Raw genomic sequence first — 19687 nt, 5'->3', positions numbered from 1 at the left:
ACACACTCTTCGATAGATACGGACACACGTGTGCATGTGGCAACTGAACTATTTGACAATCAGGCTCTAAAATGTTCTCTTGCAGGCCTCCATGACATAAAGCCTGTCCTTAATCTCAACCGGTTCCTGGGGAGGAGGAGGAGATCACTTCTCTGACGCCTCGCTGCCGTTTGCAACAGCCTGAGGGGGGGAACCAGGAAGTAACCGGTCGGAGTCATGCCAGCCCTGGCCACCGGGGCCGGCCACGAGCCAGGTACAGTCCCTTCGGCCAAAAATGATCCGAAGTACATGAAATGTGGATCTTGTCGTAAAAATCTTGGGTCACAATTCAACTATCTCAATGTCTCTTGCCTCTCTGCTCTGTTGTGAGGTGTGTGTGTGTCTGTGTGTGTGTGTGTGTGTGTGTGTGTGTATGAGTGATGTCAGAGTGAGGCACACGTCAAGCTTGTCAAAGCTAAGACAGCTGGGAGAATTCACCACCTCTCCCCTCTGGAACTCTGTCTTCCCCAGCCCGCCTTAATGGCCGGCGAGATCACACACACACACACACACACACACACACACCTACACACACACACACAGCGGATTCAGCCCAACAAGAGCAGGATAGCAAAAGGACAAAAGGAGGACAGACATTAAGTCCCTCTCTGATGGATAAAGAGTCTGTGCCTTTCCGTGTCCAGACTTTTAAAAGAGTTACTGTAGCCCCAGTCATCTCGGAAATTCGTGCAGACAAAGTAGAAAGCCAGACCGTCAATTACGATTAGAATCATTTTGAGCAATTACCGGCGAGGGCTCCGCTTTCTAAATAAAACACGTAACGACTCCTCCGGCTCCTCTCCTCCGCTTCTCCCGTGATGGTCCCGTGAAGTCGAGTTTGCAGGTGAAACACGATGAACGTTATTGACGAACGTCATTGAACTGCAGGGCTGGCGAAATCAACGATGCTTAAGGCCGGCCTGGCATCAGGACCACCCTGCATCGAATGTATGTTTACATCGAACCCTGACAGTTTTCATCTCGGTATCAGAATAATGCTTCTGATTTATTGGATAAACCATTCAGATGATGGGAATTCTGTTATTCATATTAATGATTTCCTGCAACATAAACTTCATCCATTACTTTTCACTTTAGTTTGCGCTGGAGGTTACAGCTTTACAGTGTAGAAGCGATGCGCTGAAAATACGTGGATACAGTAAAAAAAATTATCTTCTACTGAAGCCCATTAGAGTCGATTCCAATTATTAATAAATCATTACGAAGCTGTATTTCTGAAGAATGAATTTGTGAACTGGATTGTGTTCAGTGAAATTTCACTGAAACTGTGTGTAATGTTGGCTGTTTTAGTCTAATCAATCAATAAAGAGAAAATGAGTTTCCAGTAATTTTGATAATTGATTAACTGATTTAATCTTTTTCAAAGCAAACATGTTTGAAATTGCTATATAAACATTTTACGGTTTAGTTTTTAATTTGTGGACATGAAAAGTATTTGCATTTCAGACTGCCATATATACAGAAGGAGTAATTTGAAGACGACATGTCAACCATTAAATATACCGAACAAGTAATCAATTAGTTGGAAAGGTAATCAGCAAAATCATTAATAATGAAAATGAATCACTATTTTTTTTCTCAGGATGTTATTGCACCTCATTTCCCATCATTATATTTTGAATTATGTGGAAATAATAGCAATGTTGTGATAAATCTAACTGACATTTTATTTTAATAACGTGACCCCATTCTGTTATCATTAATACATGTAAAAAAGTTAATTTTCATCATTTAGATTTTTCAAGACTGTTAGCAAAGCAGAGGAAAAGCAAAGGTAGTTAAGAGCACAGAAAATGAACGTTTTAGGAAAAGATGGAGTCATATACATATTACATACATGTTTGAGTACACTTTCTTTTAGGATGTTTTATTAAGAAAAAAAATGAGCAGAAAAATAACATTTACTAAAACATTTTCCTTTTGAGCTGATGTTTTTAATCTTATGTGTAAGAGATAATATGGATTACCTAACCTGTGATCAAAATGAGTCAAAGAGGAGAGAAAATATCAGTAAGGTGTCTTTCAGCTCACAATATTCCAAAACATGTCACCTCTTCAAGACATAATCCGCTTTGTAAAAATATAAATTTTCACTCAACACTGAGTCATTGTCTCCACCTTCTTTTTAAGAAAAAGCCTAGTCTGGAAATCTAAAATATCTGGTCCAGTTTGGTCTCAGTACTTTATATCTGAGCTGATGGGTAGCCTCAGTTCAGAGGACGTCGACAGCAGATATAAAAGGACCCTCCGCTAATGTTGTGGACATTTTGGCATGCAGGTAGAACCACCTCGGCCGCCCTTCATAAATCCTCCGAGACAAACAAAACGTCTTCTACGTGTGGCAGATGCCAATACTTACACACGCTACCTTATGTTGCCAGCGCCTGAGCAGACTAGCCAGTCTGCAGAGCCATAAACACACAAGATAGACTTGAAAAACAATAAAAGCGTTTGAAAGCTGGCCTTAAAATACGAGTGTGGCGAGTGCTGGAGAGGCTGACCTGGCGGTTGGCTTACTGAGGACTTGTTTCCCCGTGTGACTTTTATATTTATCATAAATGCATTGGAAGCAGAGTTATGGCAGCGCTTTAGGCGTGCGTCATACAGCCACTGCCTTCCATCCTTTTGCATCAGGATAACCCAGTGCTGTATTTTAGGATGCTGTTATGTGACATTTTGTTGGCTGCAGTCCTTGGGATCTAATACAAAATCATAGATCAGTTCACACCGAGAGAAAGCAGCCAAGACTAAGCAGAAACTTTAGGTTTGGCAGGGTAATAAATGTGAAACTTGCCCCAGAGGGAGGTTTAAGTGATGAGTCTAAGGCGGCAACAAAAAGTGCTTTTTTTTTTGGGTTGCAATTAATGAGCAAATTGCTTATTTGAAATGATCAAGTTCAAAAAAGCAAAGCAACTGAGAAACGTTTATTACAATTTCCAAGAAGCATAAATTACATGTTCAAACTTCATTTTTCCAAAGTCCAAAAAACCGGTATAAATGACATAGAAAAACAGCAGTTCCTTCAATTTATGAGAAGTGAATTCAAAATAATCCTTCCTTATAATCTTGACTCGGAATAGTTGCCGATTGATTTTCCAATCCTTGCAGCTCTAATTCTCAGATTAACCGATGCAAAGACTCCATATACTTGTAATGGGCCTTCGGTAGAGCCACAGCTGCTGTCCTCTTCCACATTTTATAATGGAGGTTTTTTTCGTGTGGCCTCAATCGGGAGCAGATGACGGTTATGCCTCCGATCATTTTGGCTCATCTTCGTTTTACTTCAGCTTCCAGCTCGGGGATCTGCAGACGAAACCAGCCCACTCTCCTGTCTGCTGCTTCCCTGTTGAACCCTGTTAGCTGGGAAACAGCAAGATTCACCAAATACTATTACCTCTTTGTTTTGCACTGTGTGGGGTGATTGTGTTTCTCCTGATTTATACTGTGGCCTACCGAAATACCTGCTGCAGCATCACAGGGGGTTCAGTCAAGTGTAATAACAACCTGCCACCTCCATGACCCCGAGAGAGTCAAACGTTTACAGACGCAGCAGAACTGAGCCACAAAATAAGAGAATATTCAGAGTATTTTGACAGATTTACGTCTGAAAATATTATAGGCAGCAGGGACCATAAAGTGAGGTGTGAATATAAAGTTTAATATTTCATTTAAAAAGCAAAATACCGAAAAAAATGCGTCCTTTTGATGAAGTAATGCATGACTTTTCTCGCAGTGTCCCTTCGTGTCTCTGTATGCAGAGTTCACGTGCTGCTGCAGCGCTCTGTCTGGAGGTGAGGAGCTCACAGCCCCTCCCATCAGACACCCATCGGAGTTACAACATCTGGTTTATGCCATTTAGAGGTCAGTGAGCCTCCTGGAGCGAGAGTGGGTGTCCGCTCCTTGTAGCCCCATTTCCTCCCTGCTTCTGTAGTTATGTGATTCATAGTTTTTGTGGTAGCACGGTTCGATTGTGGGGGAGAGGTAGAATGAGGTGATATTGGAGATTTAGAGCTGTGGAATGGACAAACACGGCGATAGACTCGAATCCGTTTAGGATAGAGGGAGGTGATGCCTCGCAATCTCCTGTTTGGCGTGTTAGAAGAGTCAAGGATTCACTAACTTAGAACACTTAGAATATTCGTCAAATGTTTAAACACAGTCTAAGTGGCATTTAATTTGAGCACACAGCTCAGACCATTTGTGGTTGGGAGTGATTATTTTACTCTTCAGTTAAAGTCTATTAGATAAAAAAAACGAAAAAAACAAACAATATCCAGCTCTCTTGTCCATTAAACCTCTAGAAGCAGTGGCCGTACTTGTATAAAAATCTTGCTTTCATATTTGTGATGTCTCTTTTATGAATATAATTAGATATTGAATATTATTGTCACCATTTATGGAAAGACAGATTCAACAGCAACATCTCTGTGTCCCTCGCTCATGTCTACATTACATCCACAACCTGCCGTCTTTAGTTTTCACATTCAGATTTGTACTTTTCTGAGCCTCCATTCATTTTGAGTGAACCTTACATCACTCAAAATGAATTTATTGAATGGCATGTATAAAATCCTTAATCCTGGTGTGTTTCTCTCAATGAGACAGTAATCTGGTTGTATTTTCAAATGAGTGTTAACTGAAAGCCATATCCCAAACTGCTGCCTAGTCAGCTGTTCGCTGACAAGCCCCCCATGTGCCATTATTGTCGCTGCACAGCGGCCTGTAAACCATGCACCTGAAACCAACCCAAGTGAGTGCACACACACACACACACACACACACACGGGCAGGCAGGCCTGTCTGAAGACCTTGATGCCCTTTTATTAACCTTGTTAAATTTAACTATGTTATTCCAGGACGTACCTGTGTGTTCTATCGAGTTTTACAGCCCCCGCGCTGCTTTCAAAGATAAGGGTGGTTCAGGTTCAGCCATGCACAGCTGCGGAGGAGGTGGGCGACACTTGCATGGAAATCTTTCAACGGGACGATGCATTTACCAGATACACCGATGACTTAGTGGATGCGTGTGTGCATGCTTGTGCGGGCGCAATAGATGTGTGATTCCAGCCACGATTTTGAGCATTCCCTGCCGGAGAAGGTGACAGCCCTGTGATGGCAATGATTTATGTGATTAAGATGTTCCTATGACTTGAATGCAACAAATGCAACACAAATCTTGTTATAATGTGAACAATATGATAAGAAAGGCCGTATTGTGTGTGTCGCCCCCCCCCCCCCCCTGTCAAGGTTAACGGATTTTTCCATTCTGATGTCAAAAATCCAGAGCATCTGGTCTTGGCTGGTTTCAAATCTTGGGAGACGTGGGGCTTTGCCTTTGTTGGGGGGGGGGGGGGGGTAGGTGAGTGGGGGTTGTGTTCCTCTGGCAGCGTCCATTCATTTGTCGTGGCCCTTGGCGAGTAGCCAGCTCTGTGCCGCGGTGATACAGTACAAAAACACAAGAATTTGTTGCCACTGGAAGAGCTCCCTGTTTCCAGTTACATCAGAACTAAAATTTCCACATCATTTTCACACAAAAAAACAAAAAACCAAAAAGGAAATGGAAGCAAGTCAATGGAAGCAGATGTAAAAGAGAGAAATCAAGTGAGTGTGACGGAAAGTGAGGAATGATAACTTTCATTTGTTTGAATAGGAAGATTTCTTCTAGTTTTTGTCGTGGTAAAATTACATTATAAACTGTTTCCTTCCAAAGCACGCGGGGCACCAAGGAGGGGTCACGGGCCAGCTTGGAATGCCTTAGAAAAGACCTTGAAACGGCTTCACAGACTATCTGCCTTCCTTGACAATGGGATGCTACATAATTGTCCTCCACTTTGAGACATAGGCAGCAAAATATGAAGTATTTTTACAAACTTGTAGAAATGCTGCTGTTTTTATTCCCTTACAGCGTTCAACAAACCTGTAATATTGTCTCATCATGTCGTCTCTCCGGATATTCTGAAGCTTTTGTCATTGTGTTTGATTCCACCATTATCCATTCCATTGTCTTTCTGTGCATTATATTTAATTTTCTGGAATTAAGGTAAGAAAGCTGGATGAAATTTCAACTATTCAGATCAGCGATACCAAATTTCCTCGAAGTAGTGATTGGCATTTCACGCAAAAAATACTCATCGAGAATCTCCTTGACTGCTAATCAAATCGTATATTTGAAAATTGATGCCTTTCCACACATTCTACCCCCCCTTGCCTGCAGTGTGATTGTTGCTGACAGATCCTACAGCCTATATGTATCTAATTATGTTGATTGGACTTGTACTTTTGTCCTGAGCTCTGTTTTCAATGTGCTGACAGTACTCTGATGTGTAAAGGTGTGTTGAAGCGGGGAGCAGAGGACACTTGGGCCACTTACCGTGTGATATTTGACGGCATGTTGAAAATGCGATGAAATAAAGTCAATCTTTCTGAAAACCTTGGCCTACCTTGGCTCTGAAAAGCAACATTGATAACATCTTCCAACGTATATATTCCTGTTGCTTCCCCTGAATGAGGCCTGGTCTCAGAAAGGGCCTCGTATCCTTCGAAGGCCCTTAAATGACATACATCCAGAGTTCAGCCTGTGGTAGTGAAACAGTCGATATGTGATCGGAGTGACGGTTGATTGCACCTGGACCGGCCCAATGTACTCGCTGAAGTCATTTTTCCATTCCGCGTATCCCTAACATCTTGCAAAAGCCACTTGTGCTTTCCGCCCCCCCCCCCCCTCCCCCTCCCCCTTCGAAACGATTGAGTTATTCAAAGTTTGTGACACTGAAATATCATTGAAGATGACTCTTGAAGGCTCCTTCCTTGACCCCCTTTAATGTGGAGAGGCGGTTTGGTTTTTTTGGGACCTGGTAACGGAAGGCTTGCAGCCTTGAATGTGCGTGCGAGCGTGGACATGGGTGAACCTTAAATATGACCTCCCTCCATGCTCTTCCATGGTTCACCACGGTCCTATCCCCCAAGGAGAACTTTGCTGAAGTCATTCTAAGTTATGTTCGGAGATCACAGTGTCTGCTCGGTTAATACATCTTGTAATACTATATAATTTTATGTCTGGTAGGCGATGCCACACAGTAAACCAGTGCTGCTTTTGCTATTCCATGATTCTGTGTGGTAAGTTAATCGAAATAAGTTGTTTTTTTTAAGGGGTCAGGCACACTCGGACAGAACAGATGTTGCCTGGTGCAGCAGACTGATGACCTGCCCGATGTGTGCTGGGATCTCTTACCACGTCTTCCTTTGTTTGACTTCTGACTTCTTTGTTTGAATCCGTCTCCCCACCCACCGCGTGTCAAAGGGCCTCCGTTCGGACAATCGTGTTTACATCAGCGCAGGAGTCATTACCGTAATTATTTCCTGTTCTTGCAGAAAACCTTCGTCTTTTCCTCTCAGCTGTATTTTTTCGTGTCAATCTGCTTCTATCGGCACATATGCTTTAATCAGATGTCATTTATGTCCGCGTGTGTCCATACAGCTGTTTTCTTCACTGCTTTTTTTCTTAATTTTCCACTTTGCACTCCATCTTCCAAAATGAGGCAGCTGTTCCTCCTCTCTTGGATGGGGAATAAGGAGGCGAATCAAGCCGTGAGTGGATCCTGCTACGGAGTCTGCAGCTGTTTTTTTTTTCCTTCCCATGTCACCATTTTTCTATACAGATGACGCTTTAGCATATGAGGGAGGTCAATAACTCATTTGACACCTGGGGAGAAAGTGCAAAAGGGAAGGAAATCGAGTTGAAACTCAACATTAATTTCCGGTATTCCAACAAGTTTGTTTTCACCAGACAGACAGTTTGTCTTTCTGTTACCAGATGGAAGTGTGGCCTTTCTAGATCGCCGCTGCACACCTAAGTTATGCACAGACTGATTCATTTGTCTCACAGTAGCCCATGTTTCCTGACGTGACATGTACCGGTAAGTAGAAATTACCGACCTTACAGAAGGAGTGCTCGGGTCGTATTTTACATCCGTGAAAACTCAGATGTTGTCAGATTAGTCTCTGTGATTTCCACTGCTTCAGGAAAACCTCGAAGGACTTTGAGCTGTGTGACTAGTAAATTCGATGCGTATCATGTTTAATGCATTTCATTGTCTCGGGTTATTTTGTATTTTTTTTTTGGGATGCGTTTTACATAAAAGGGATCAGTGGAAAAACACTCTTATTTTCTTTAAACGCTGTGGAGGTGTGGGCGTGAGAGTGGAAGTGTTGCTTGGCAGCTAAAGTGGTCATTTCCTCCGTACAGGAAGCTTTTGGAGGCCCTGGCCTCTCGACTTTCTCTGAAGACCGATTCGGCCATCTTGCACAACATGTTGGTCTGCAGGACCTCAGCACTGGTCCAGCGCTAGCCACAACAGAACCTAGCGGTCTACTACAAGACATTGCCAGGTCCGCTATACGCTGAGCCGCCGCACGAGAGGGTCCAGTGTATTCTGGCCAAAACAAATCAAATGAAGCCACACCAGCCCTGCAACTCAGTCCAGCCTTCAGTGGTGAGGGTCTGGCACAGTCTTGTTCCCTTTCTTCTTCTCCTTCCCCCTCTCTCGTTTTAATCTCCTGCTGTCCATGCTTGACTCGGTTACAGATCTATAGGTGTGTCCGTACGTCTCGCCCTGGATTGATTTATTTTTTTATGAAGTCCACGCAGGCTGATTTTTTACCACCGCTGTGGTTGTTCTTTTCGTTCAGTCCCCTCTTTCTCTTGTTCTGCCTCCGTTTCTTCTGTGCATGTCCACCCATGCATTCTTGCATTTAATTTCATAGTCCTTGTTTAGCTTTTGGCTCTTTGACATCTTTCCCTCTGGTTCACAAGGTTCAGGTTGACACAGTGACCTCCAGAAGGCAAGCATAGCAGCAGCTTCCATGTTGATGAGGAGCTAGTTGACTTGATCTGTTTACCCAAACTTGTCACCGGTGCACATCCCAGCCTTGCACACAGAGGGATTGTTAATGAATGGAGAATTGAATCACTGACTGTAGACAGATGGGGAGACTCCCTGCTTCAGGTCTCTCACTCTTCTGCTTCCCACTTCTCTCCTCCTACCAGCGTCTCGACACCAGCACTTGTAATGACATTACCATATCTCTTCCCCACACTCACTCTGGACGCCCTTTCTACACCCCTCACCTCATCACATGTCTCTTTAATTTAAAATATATTTATATATATATTATGTGAGATGTTCTTTTGGGAGTTCCAAGTTGTAAAAAGTCGGAGCAGAACGGCTGCCCCCTCGGTCGGGTTTGCATTCGCTAAAAGCTAGAAACTTTGTGGTGATGAGGACCACAGAACCATCAGATGAGCACACACCAGGGACAAACCTCGGGGGGGGGGGGGGGGGTCACTGTAATAACTGGTGCACATGTGTTGTGTGTAAAACTGCTCTTGTTCAATGGCCTTTTCGCTCTTTTCTTCCCGCCACACCACAAAACGTTTGTAGTGGTGTCGGGCATGAGGCACTACCACGACACCGAATCTGTGTTGTGAGCAAAGGAATATCTTCTTGATATGCCTCAATCGCGCGTCTGCAACCCAAGCCTCATATACGTTCCCAAAATGAAACGCAGAGGACTGAGTGGCAGACGACACTTCATCGATCAGACTGCCCTGCAGCGACAGCAAGTTAAATCAGCCGCGGCTCTCCCACCGAATGGTCAGAGCCGCCGGCACGCACTCGCCCTAACCCTAACCCGCCGGTTCAGCTATGCAGTCACCGACGCTGGCCGCGGTTTCCAATCCATCATTTTCAGCTGTGAATTACTCTGTTGCCTATGTGGCTCTTTCTTTCACTCCTCCTTCGCTCTGGGGTCTGATGAAAGGCACCCCGAGCGAGGTAGCCAAGCCACTTTGGTTTGTTTTGACGTTTCGATGGCTCCACTGTGAAAGTGTTTAGAGTTCTTTCACATGATCGCATGTCACTTCAAAAGGTTTCAAACACTGCGCGGTTGTTTCAGGGGAGTTTGAATGTGGGGGTCTTCTGCAATGCATTTAAAAAAATACTTGGTCACACTGCAGTTTGTCTGAGCTGAACTTTGATATAGCCCCTGGTTTGGTGGATCGCAGCCTTGCTGAAGACCAGAACAGTGCAACAAACAAGTATCTGCTGCTACTATCCATTACTCCAGGATTGTGTTGTGTTTGGAAGGAACTCCGCTCACTTACTGGTTTTGTGCTCTCTCCCTGTAAGTGCTTCACCTCCCTCCACTTAATCTTGAAACCATCAACCTCCAAGTCTGATTCCCTGCAAATCGAATTTGAAATGTTCATGCCTTTTACAAGACGGGTTAGTAATCCGTAAAAATACTTACACATTTTACTTTGCATTTTTCTGAAGGAGTTCAGGGTCAGATATGGGTCTGCTGATCGATCGCACCCTTTTCCTTTGTCACCAACACTGTTCTTATGCTCAGGGGAGTACAGGGCAGAGACAATAAGAGGCCGATATAAGTGCAAATGTCCACTTGTCTCATGACAGTCGATGCTCTTCACTTCACTTCATTCATCTAAGACCATGTACATCAGACTTACAATGTAAAAAAAAAGTAAAAGCCACCACAGCAGCCTCACGGGATTTAACTTGAGTACCTCGTCCTGAACTCACGTTTAGAAAACACGTGCACATTAATCAAGAGAAGTGAGGAGATGGAAATTATCCTGAAGCATGTGTGCTATCTGTTTGGTTGAATGCTTAATGGAAAATATTGAACTTCTAAACTGATTAAAATCACTTAATAAAAAGTGGGCATAGCAGTGCTCCTCAAATAACAGGAAAAATGGGGACACTAGTGGGAAGTATAGGCTTTGAGGAAATGCTTTTTGTTGCCCCCTTTTCATCTCGGGGACAAGTCGAAGAGTATCTTTGGTATTTATTTTTTATATACGTTGTCACTCTGAAGGTGTGTGTTTATTTTTGAGTGTTTGTACTGGTGTAAGATGCAAAGACACAAACAAAGACCTGTGTGTGTTTGAGTTTTGTAGTTATTTTTTCATTTGTGTTTCACCAAGCTGCTGATTTAAACACGTGGATCCGTCTCTGTGTACGTGCTTCTTGTGTGTCTCTGAATGCTTCCACCTCCATACCGACCCTCTGCCTCCTTTTCTCTGTCTGTAGCTCTATATGAGCTGCTGGCGGCTCTGCCCTCCCATCTGCAGCCCCACGTCAGCCGCCCGGAGGACAACACCTTCCTCAAAGACATGTTTGGAGAGAGAAGCTTCCACTCATTGATCAAGGTAATAATAATAAAAAAATAATAATAAGTGTGTTGAAATTTTGTTTTGGCTTTAGTATTTCTATTGCCTGGTCTCTGCACTTGTTTGCATTTGAAATAGTAAATTCATATTGCAGCACAGGTCCTCATAAATGCAGAGAGTTTTTATTTCCAGCAGGGTAAAAAAAAAATGTTTTCAATAGTTTGTAGTAATTTTACTCACATTTTCTCATTCAAAGTGTGGCTATTCGACTAACTATCTCACAACAGTGTCATCTGTCTTGCTTTTTTACAAATCTCAGTATAAATGCATAAAAGTTATCACAACCTCAGGCCAGACAGATGATAGCCATGTTAAAATTCAGTCAGTTTAATGTTAAAATTGACCTCTAAATACACGTCACCCACTATTAAAGTCACCTTTGCCACTCAACCAACCTCTCCAATTCAATGTAAACACACATTTGCTGCCTTGCTCAACAGCGTTTTATTCCACCTCTCTCTCTCTCTCAGGTCTTATTCACACATCACTAAAATCATTGTTATTCCAACAGTCTCCACACCCAGATCCTCTAACTCCCTCTCTGCCAGTGTGAATGGACCTGCGGTTCGGTTACTGTCTGTTAAAGTAGCCAGCTGCAGAGTTTAAGGGGAAGATGTGTGCATTTGATATCTTTATACTATAGAAGATAGACAGAGGTAATGTATGAAACATTACCTCTGCCCTGACCTCCTCTTCACTTAGGACTGTCTGCTGTCCACACCTGGACTCTTTCATCTCATGTTGAAAAATATGGATTTTCTCCTATAAATAAAATGTTTGTCAGTCCCAGAATTCAACTAACCCGATAACAACTCTCTCTTTAGTATAGAATAGAATGCTTTATTATTGTTATTGGCACACTGCAAACTACCACACACATACATTATGCATAAGGGCCTAGCATGCGGAGAGGGAATAATGTGAAGGCCCCACCATGATTGGCGCACCTGGAGCAGTTAGCTAGGAGTGGCGGAGATGAAGATGCTGAGGTTCTCCTTGGGAGTGACCAGGTTGGACAGGATTAGAGATGAGACAATAAGAGGGACAGTGAAGGTTAGACGTTTTGGAGACAAGGTCAGAGAGACCAGACTTTGATGGTTTGGACATGTCCAGAGGAGAGACAGGAACTATATCGGTAGAAGGATGCTGAGGATGGAACTGCCAGGGAACAGGGCTAGAGGTCGACCCAGGAGAAGATACATGGACGTAGTGAGGGAGGACATGAGAGTGGCTGGTGTTGGGGAGGACGATGCAAAGGACAGGGTGAAGTGGAGGAGGTTGGTTTGCTGTGGCGACGCCTCACGGGACAAGCCGAAGGTACAGTAGTAGTCACGTTAGCTAATGGGACCCATTTCAGTGTTGCTACTGAATAAGTACAGCCACAAAAAGGAAAAATGATAATATACATCGGAATAGCATCAAAGAACCTTATAATCTTAGTTCTAGTTCCTTAATATTTTATTCATTCAGCGGAGGGAAACTGAGCCGCTTTCATTGTCGCTCATTGTTACCGTGGAGGTGTAAATGGAAACTGCCCTGCTCCAGACCAGCAGGACTATGTGTTTCCTCTACTCTCTACTTGGTACTGAGATGTGAGCCAGCCTGTCAGCCTGAATGCCAAACGGACAGACAGGCCGACTTTAAAACACACAGGAGTACAGAACAACCATCTCGCCTTACAGCAAAGACCAGAACGCAGACGAAACATTCAGGTGAACATGGCTACCATCAGTGACACGCCATTAATAAAACCTTAATTGTGCCCTTCCCCTAAACCCCTGCCACCAAATCTCCGAAGATTTCACCTTTTTATTCGAAAAGGCTGTGAATGTGATACTATGGGAAGGGCTAAACGGCAGAGAGGAAACACACACATCACGTTAATCTGACAGGCTGACATCCAGGTCACTCATCTGGAAGCGCTCAGGCTTCACCTGGCTAATTATAGAGCATCAGTTGCTGGTCAGTGTGTCTGGAGGGAGATGGAAGGACCGCTGCAAGCCGCGTCAAAGACGGAAACGAAGACAAGAAGAGAGAGTTCAGGCTTTAAACTGAGGTTACAGTCTTTCTGTCTCCCCTCGTCAGATCGTCGGGACAGACGCTCATGTCCCTCCTAATCCTATTATGTCGCAAAGATGAAGCGCATATCTTCTGATATCATCTTTCATTGGAGACGGGGGGGGGGGGGGGGGGGGGCTTACAGGTTTGCCTCTTTTTGCAGACTTCTCCGAGGTGCATGATCAGAACTGACTTGAAATGCGAGTGCTGGCTGGCGCATGCAGCTAGCATAGCTCAAATGACGCAGACAGTTCCCCTCATTTCAATTAAAAGGGGCTATTCGAAAGTGCTTTCTCTAAATTCCGCCACACTCGCTGTTCCACTGCCAAGTTCCAGTTCCCGAAAGCCACAGGAAATAAAATACAATACTCAATTTCCACCTGTCTCAGGTGGGCCGTGCTTTTAGACCAAGTTTCTGTCAGCAGGTCATTCGGCGAGACCCCTAGACCCTTCATTTAGGGGTCAGTTGGTTTTACCTTCAATTCTAGTTACGAATCGACTTGGAATTTGCATCGCTGGTACAAGGCTGCGTTGATGTTTGCTCTCCAGGCTGTTCTTCAGTGCCAGAGGCCTTTAATGACACGTAAAGGTGCTGCAGCTGACGCTTGTACCCAAGTGGAAAGTCTCAATGACCTGAGTTCCCTTCCAGAAAAACTGGACTGTATTTCGTGACGTGCCAGACCTGGTATCCCATCAATTACTGGATCAAGCTCATGGTAGAACTCCAAGTTGTGAGTCACCCTGCATTGTCTATCAATTCTCCTGCCTGACAACAGCCACAGACCTGCCCTGTTGGCACTGCTTTTTGTTTTATACACCCCCAGAAGAGCACCGAAAGAAAATAGCTTTAAATCTCTCATCCTTCTGCAACAAGTAAGTGATTTTGAGCCCCGCATCCATTTCACAGCAATGAAATCTGGTTAATCATCCGTGCTTCAGTCTCTCATCCTATTCCACCAAAGATATCCACTTGTGCTGTCTGTGGTCTGCATCTTCTGTGCGCTGGTTGCCTCTGTGGTCTGTAGATGTTATTTTGAGGGAACAAGAACCCTCAGAAAGTGATGAGTGAATCGTGCTTTGGACAAGGGCATTTCTGTCTTTTAAAAGAGATAACCTTCGTGGTAATAGAGCCTCGTTAGCGTCTGAGTTAGATTTAGGCTTATTGACAAAGCTTGGGGTTTGATATATTAGCGTTTCTAAAGTTTGTTCAGGCTTTAGTTATTGTCGTTCAACCCTCGTGGCTGTTTACTGTTTGAAAACGTAGGAATCGCTTTCCTTCCAATGTTAAACTTCAAACTCAGGATACCATTTACATGTTTTCATGGAGATCAATGATCTATTACGACACAAAAATCAAATGATTATGCTCAGTGTCCACAAACTCTGAATTAATCCAGAATGACACGATGAATGGAAGATGGATGAGGCTGAATGCAAGCTTGTTCCAGGAATGGGTGAGAACTTTGCAAAGAACAGTTACATCAAGTACTGTTACTGAATAACCTTAACAATCATCAGAGTCAAAGGTCAAGGTCTGTATTGGTAATCAAGGAAAACCTCTGGAGTGATTCCCACAACTATTATTCCAGGTCACTTTTACCAACTCCCATTTTGTATTCCTCAGAAAAAAAAGTGACTTAAAATGAAACCAGAAGGTCTAAAAAACGCAAAACCAATTTTAACAGTACATGAAGCATAGGAGCACAATTAGGTTTATTGGCCTACGTAGTGGATTTATTCCTCCCCTGTGGCCTGGGAACTGCCTGATGACTTCATGGGCTCACCTGATGCTCTTAAAGGAAAGTCTTAATGAATATTTATTTCAAACTGACAGTAGTAAAATCAAGCTGATTAGTAAGTCAGTAAGTGTGTACTGGCTTTATGCCACTGTTTTTGGTGGTCTGTCTCAGGATGCTCATCGTAAACTGCTGCGATTGAGCGTTGCACTTTCGTGGCACCAGAGTGCGCACGGGTTCTATTGTGTGCAGGAGCCACGGAGGGAAATCGTATAATCAACTGTTGACTGATAAATAATTAAATAATAGCTGATGAGTAGATTCATAAAAACAGATGACTAATTATGTATCGCAGAATTGCTCTAACCGACTCAGGTTCTCCAGGGTGCCCACAGTAATGGCTGTATGCGATTCTGCAAGGGTTCACAGAGGAGCTGAAATACACGAGTTCCAACATGTATAATTGAAGAGCTATGGAATATTGACTCAGTGATTCCTTACTATGTGCATAAAATACAGGCTATACAATCCTGTTTAAAATATAGATGTTATTATTCAACACCAACTGATACATTCACCATATATTGTCTAATGCTGCCACACGATCTCACCGGAGCGACAGAAAACGGGACTTCCTTCTGCAGGATTGCCTCATGTACCACAGTACAATGTCCAGGACCTGATGTCAACACTTGTACCCTGACCTACTGTGACAGAGGAAAAACCGAATCTCATCCTGTCTCCTTCTTGTGAAAACATATAATGTCATAGCTATTCCAGCGCAATCCTGTGTCTGCCTGAATTCTCCCACTTTCCTTTTCCTTAATTTAATCTAGTCTGCGAGGTCACTGCGCATTGGCATTGGTGTCCGGGATCCGACCAAGAGATCTGACCCGGGTGGATAAAGAGCGTCAACCCAGACCAGTACAAAGCTTTTGGGAATTTGACATTAACCAGAGGCCTTGAGCCCTCTTGCAGAACCCGGAAACAGAAACACTACCCAGTCCTATGATTTTCAGACCTCTCTTTCTCCTTCCATCAGTTGCACTTCTCCATCTATCAAGATTTCACTTTCATGCACGCTGGCTCCCTCTTTCCGTACCAGAATATTCTTGCACTGAGTGACTGTTTGCATGGCAGGCTTTCCTCTTTTACCATTTCTCCAGGTTGACAATAAGAGCTTCAGAAGGTCGCTGTTTTTCTTACTGTTGCACGTGCCTTCCATCAGTAAGAGACCATAAATAAAGGTTGAACTGCAGAATTTAATCCAAAAGCCTTTCTGGAAAATCCTCTAAGGTGTTTGACCTTTAACCTTCACAGTGATCCTTCACAGTTCTCAGTGCGCTTGTCTCAAAGCGATGAAGATGATGGATGTGATGTTTTTGCTCCTGCCTGTCCTTGTTGTAATTTCTTTCATATCAATTCTTCTCTGTGTTTGTGTTTTTCTTTCGTGTTTTTCTACTTTGCTTGTGTTGCTGTGTGTATTTTATGCCTGTAGGGTATTTCTGGAAGCAAACATGGCTTAGTCCGAGGCCTCGGCGTAGACGAGACTCACACTGCTCCTTTATAATGTTCTTTTTTTTAAAAGCTTTCACTGAAGGTGCACATTCATTCATCTTTTCAGCTTCTACTTCAGGGAGTTTTCTTTCCTGAGTTTTGGGCATTTTGATCCTGCCTTATTTTACGTCGACCTCGCACCACATTTCTCATCGTAGAAACTTCCTGGTCTTTGTTTCAGTTGAGTGTCCAGCAGTGCTGCTGTGATTTGAACTAAGCCCTCCATGGCTGCTGCACTATGTCTTTGAATATTCTTTTTTTTAATATATATATACATATTTGTTTTTTGTATTTTACAAGGTGTGCCAGGAACAGTTCTACCTCACTAATGGGACGCAGAATGTGCTCCGTAAAGAGGGGGGGGGGGGTAATGACTTTAGAATACTTAACTGCGTCATAGACAGGCACTTGGAAATTATTGGGAACTGTAAATAAAAGCATTTCATGCATTTGCTCAATGAGCAAAGGAGAAATTCCACAGTAAGAAAGCAGGCAGTGGTGACGGAGCAGCAACTACCTAAGCAGATGTCCCTGAGACTGCGGTGTGTTCGAGCGCTGCAGACACTGGCAACCTTCATCGTTTATTTCATCTGGTTTCTTACAAAGATGAGCAGGACAGACGAAGCAACCGGAGCTGTCTGCCTGTGCTTTTACGGCCCACTGCTGCAGAAGAACAGGCTGACGAGTCCGACCAAAGGGTGGCGCTGTTCAAATAAGAACCATCCATGTGAAACTAAACAGATGAGAGTAAAGATTTTCGGGGGAATTGCCCAAGATTGGCAGCGTTCAATCCTTTAGTGTGACGCCATAAAACATAGAACAGCAGTTTGACAGCGCTGCCTAAACAATGGAAGCTACTCAAGCTTGTGCTCATTTTTAACTTTAACTCTCGTGCAAGTTCGTGCACTTTTTGTGGCCATTGCAAAACCTCCTGCCCTTGCTTGTTCTTTCCAGGATCATTTGGCTGCCATATCGTATAGTCCAGAACTCAGACTTTTCTGCTCTACAACTGAGCTACCTCCCTTGAGCATATAGCAGATTGCCTCCGTGGCACGCCTAATGCCCCGTGTTTTATAGCCGAGTCATGTTGGCTTTACACAAGGATTTGAACCTTTAAGCTGACCTTGAAGCATGACTGTTCTGTTGGCTAAGACACAGTCATATCGCTGCAGATTGTGTGGATAAATGGAACCAATGTTGACGTACTAATATCTATATATATATATATATATAATTGTGGACCACATTCTATCGGACAGCTGACAACTTGGAAATATTCAGACGTACTCATCTCTACAGGAACTAATCACAACTTCCCTGATGCTTCAACATTTCTGATGGGACAGAATGTGTCATTTCACAACATTCACCTCAGAATAACATCCTCCGTATCTCCAGTTGTGCTACCGCTGTGTGCAGCGAGGAAGAGACATCATGTCTCAGAGTTTAAAACAGATGTTTTAATTGCCCGCAGCATCTGTAGCTGCTTACAGCGTGACAGCAAACAAACTGCTTCCCCTGTCGTTTTGTGTCAAACGGAGTCTCAAATTGACACAGCTCAGTGTGTGTGTGTGTGTGTGTGTGTGTTTGGCCTTCTCTTGCACCATCATTCTGGAATGCCTTGTGGGACATCTGGGCTGCTCGGCGCTCTGGGACCGGGGCCCACCTATCAGTCAGACCCCTGGCCTTCGTCCCCTTCACCATCTCAGGCTGAAGAGTGACTGAGGAGGGGCCTGGCTCGAGGGTATTCATTCCTGTCTGTCCTCGGATGAGCCCCGACAACAACCTGCGGGGGGCTGTCTTCACTGTCCTGTACAGCAACTCTTTTATCATCGGATGGTTTGCGTGTCTGTGTGCACGCAGGCTGGAGTTCACAGTTGTGAGGCTGTGAGTCTGACTGCATGTGCGTGGGTGCAAGTTCACGGCCATGCATATAAATTATTCCTGCTCCGCTCCACATATACGTTTTTGAGCGATGAAGTATTGTTGTGTGTGTGAATAATTAAACGATTACACACAAGTTGGCCTACTTTTAGTAACCCTCCAGAGAAGCAGCTTTGTCTCTCAATGTTTTGCAGTTGTGGTGTTGAGACAGATAAGGAAATGTTTAGCCAATTCAACCAGACTGTTGAAATGATTTGGAATCCTCACCAGGCCACTTGGGCATATCATATGCATGGTGGAAAAAGCTGGATTATTTGTACAGTGAATAAGATCGCTGTAACACTTAGAAGCAGTCTGTTGTGCTCGCTTGAGGCACGTATTACATTGTTGTGTGTGCATGCGTTGGAAGTGTGACTCCTTGTCATTTTCAGCGACAGGGAGTGAGATGTAGGCTGTACATCTCGTGGGTGCTTGTAGCAGTACACGATGAGGTCACACGTGTGTGTGTGTGTTTACTCACAGAGGCCTCGCCATGACCTTTGTATCCCAACATTGACCTGCTCCCTCCATCAAACTGCACTGATGATGAACGCAATCTGTCCTTTCAGATCCATGAGCTGCTGCAGCACTACGAGGAGAGCAAGCCCTTCCCTGTCCTGGACAGCACTGCATCTCTGGCCAAGGAAGTAAGTTCACTCTTGGGAGGAGGGTTTCTACTCATTTAATTTGTAGAAATGAGCCTAAAATACACACGCAAGGTAGCCCTGCATCCTCAAAAATGCTGCAACGGGCTTCGGCAGGGATTCTTCCACTATGAAACTCTACAAGAGCATCATTCCATTCCATCATTTCTGCTTTGGTGGCGTAGTGGATAGCGCTGTCACTTCACAGCAAGAAGGGTCCGGGTTCGAATCCTACGTGCACCATTTGTATGTTCTCCCCATGTCCACGTGGGTTTTAATTTAGGTGAACTGATTACTCCATATTGTGTGTGAATGGTTGTGCGTCTCTGTGTGGCCCCGCGATGCGCTGGCGATGCATCCGGGGTGTACCCCGCTCCATAGAAAGCTGTGATCGATGCACGGATGCATGCACTGGAAGACGATGTCCAGTGAAACAGCCAAAACATACTCTGTCGTCA

General features: G+C 44.0%; 1 protein-coding gene across 1 annotated transcript in view; it reads left to right on the top strand.

Moving 5' to 3' along the window:
- Window positions 1-216: 216 nt before the first annotated feature.
- The window catches only part of mpp7a (MAGUK p55 scaffold protein 7a), a 78529-nt gene continuing 59058 nt past the window's right edge, over window positions 217-19687 (top strand). The window contains 3 exon segments of the mRNA XM_068748210.1: window positions 217-253; window positions 11172-11290; window positions 19155-19232. Coding sequence (XP_068604311.1) covers window positions 217-253; window positions 11172-11290; window positions 19155-19232 — 234 coding nt within the window.

Source organism: Brachionichthys hirsutus, chromosome 14, assembly GCF_040956055.1.
Source record: "Brachionichthys hirsutus isolate HB-005 chromosome 14, CSIRO-AGI_Bhir_v1, whole genome shotgun sequence".
In the NCBI taxonomy this organism is placed as follows: domain Eukaryota; kingdom Metazoa; phylum Chordata; class Actinopteri; order Lophiiformes; family Brachionichthyidae; genus Brachionichthys; species Brachionichthys hirsutus.
Note: the sequence above shows the minus strand (reverse complement) of the source record. Positions and strands in the feature narration are given on the sequence as shown.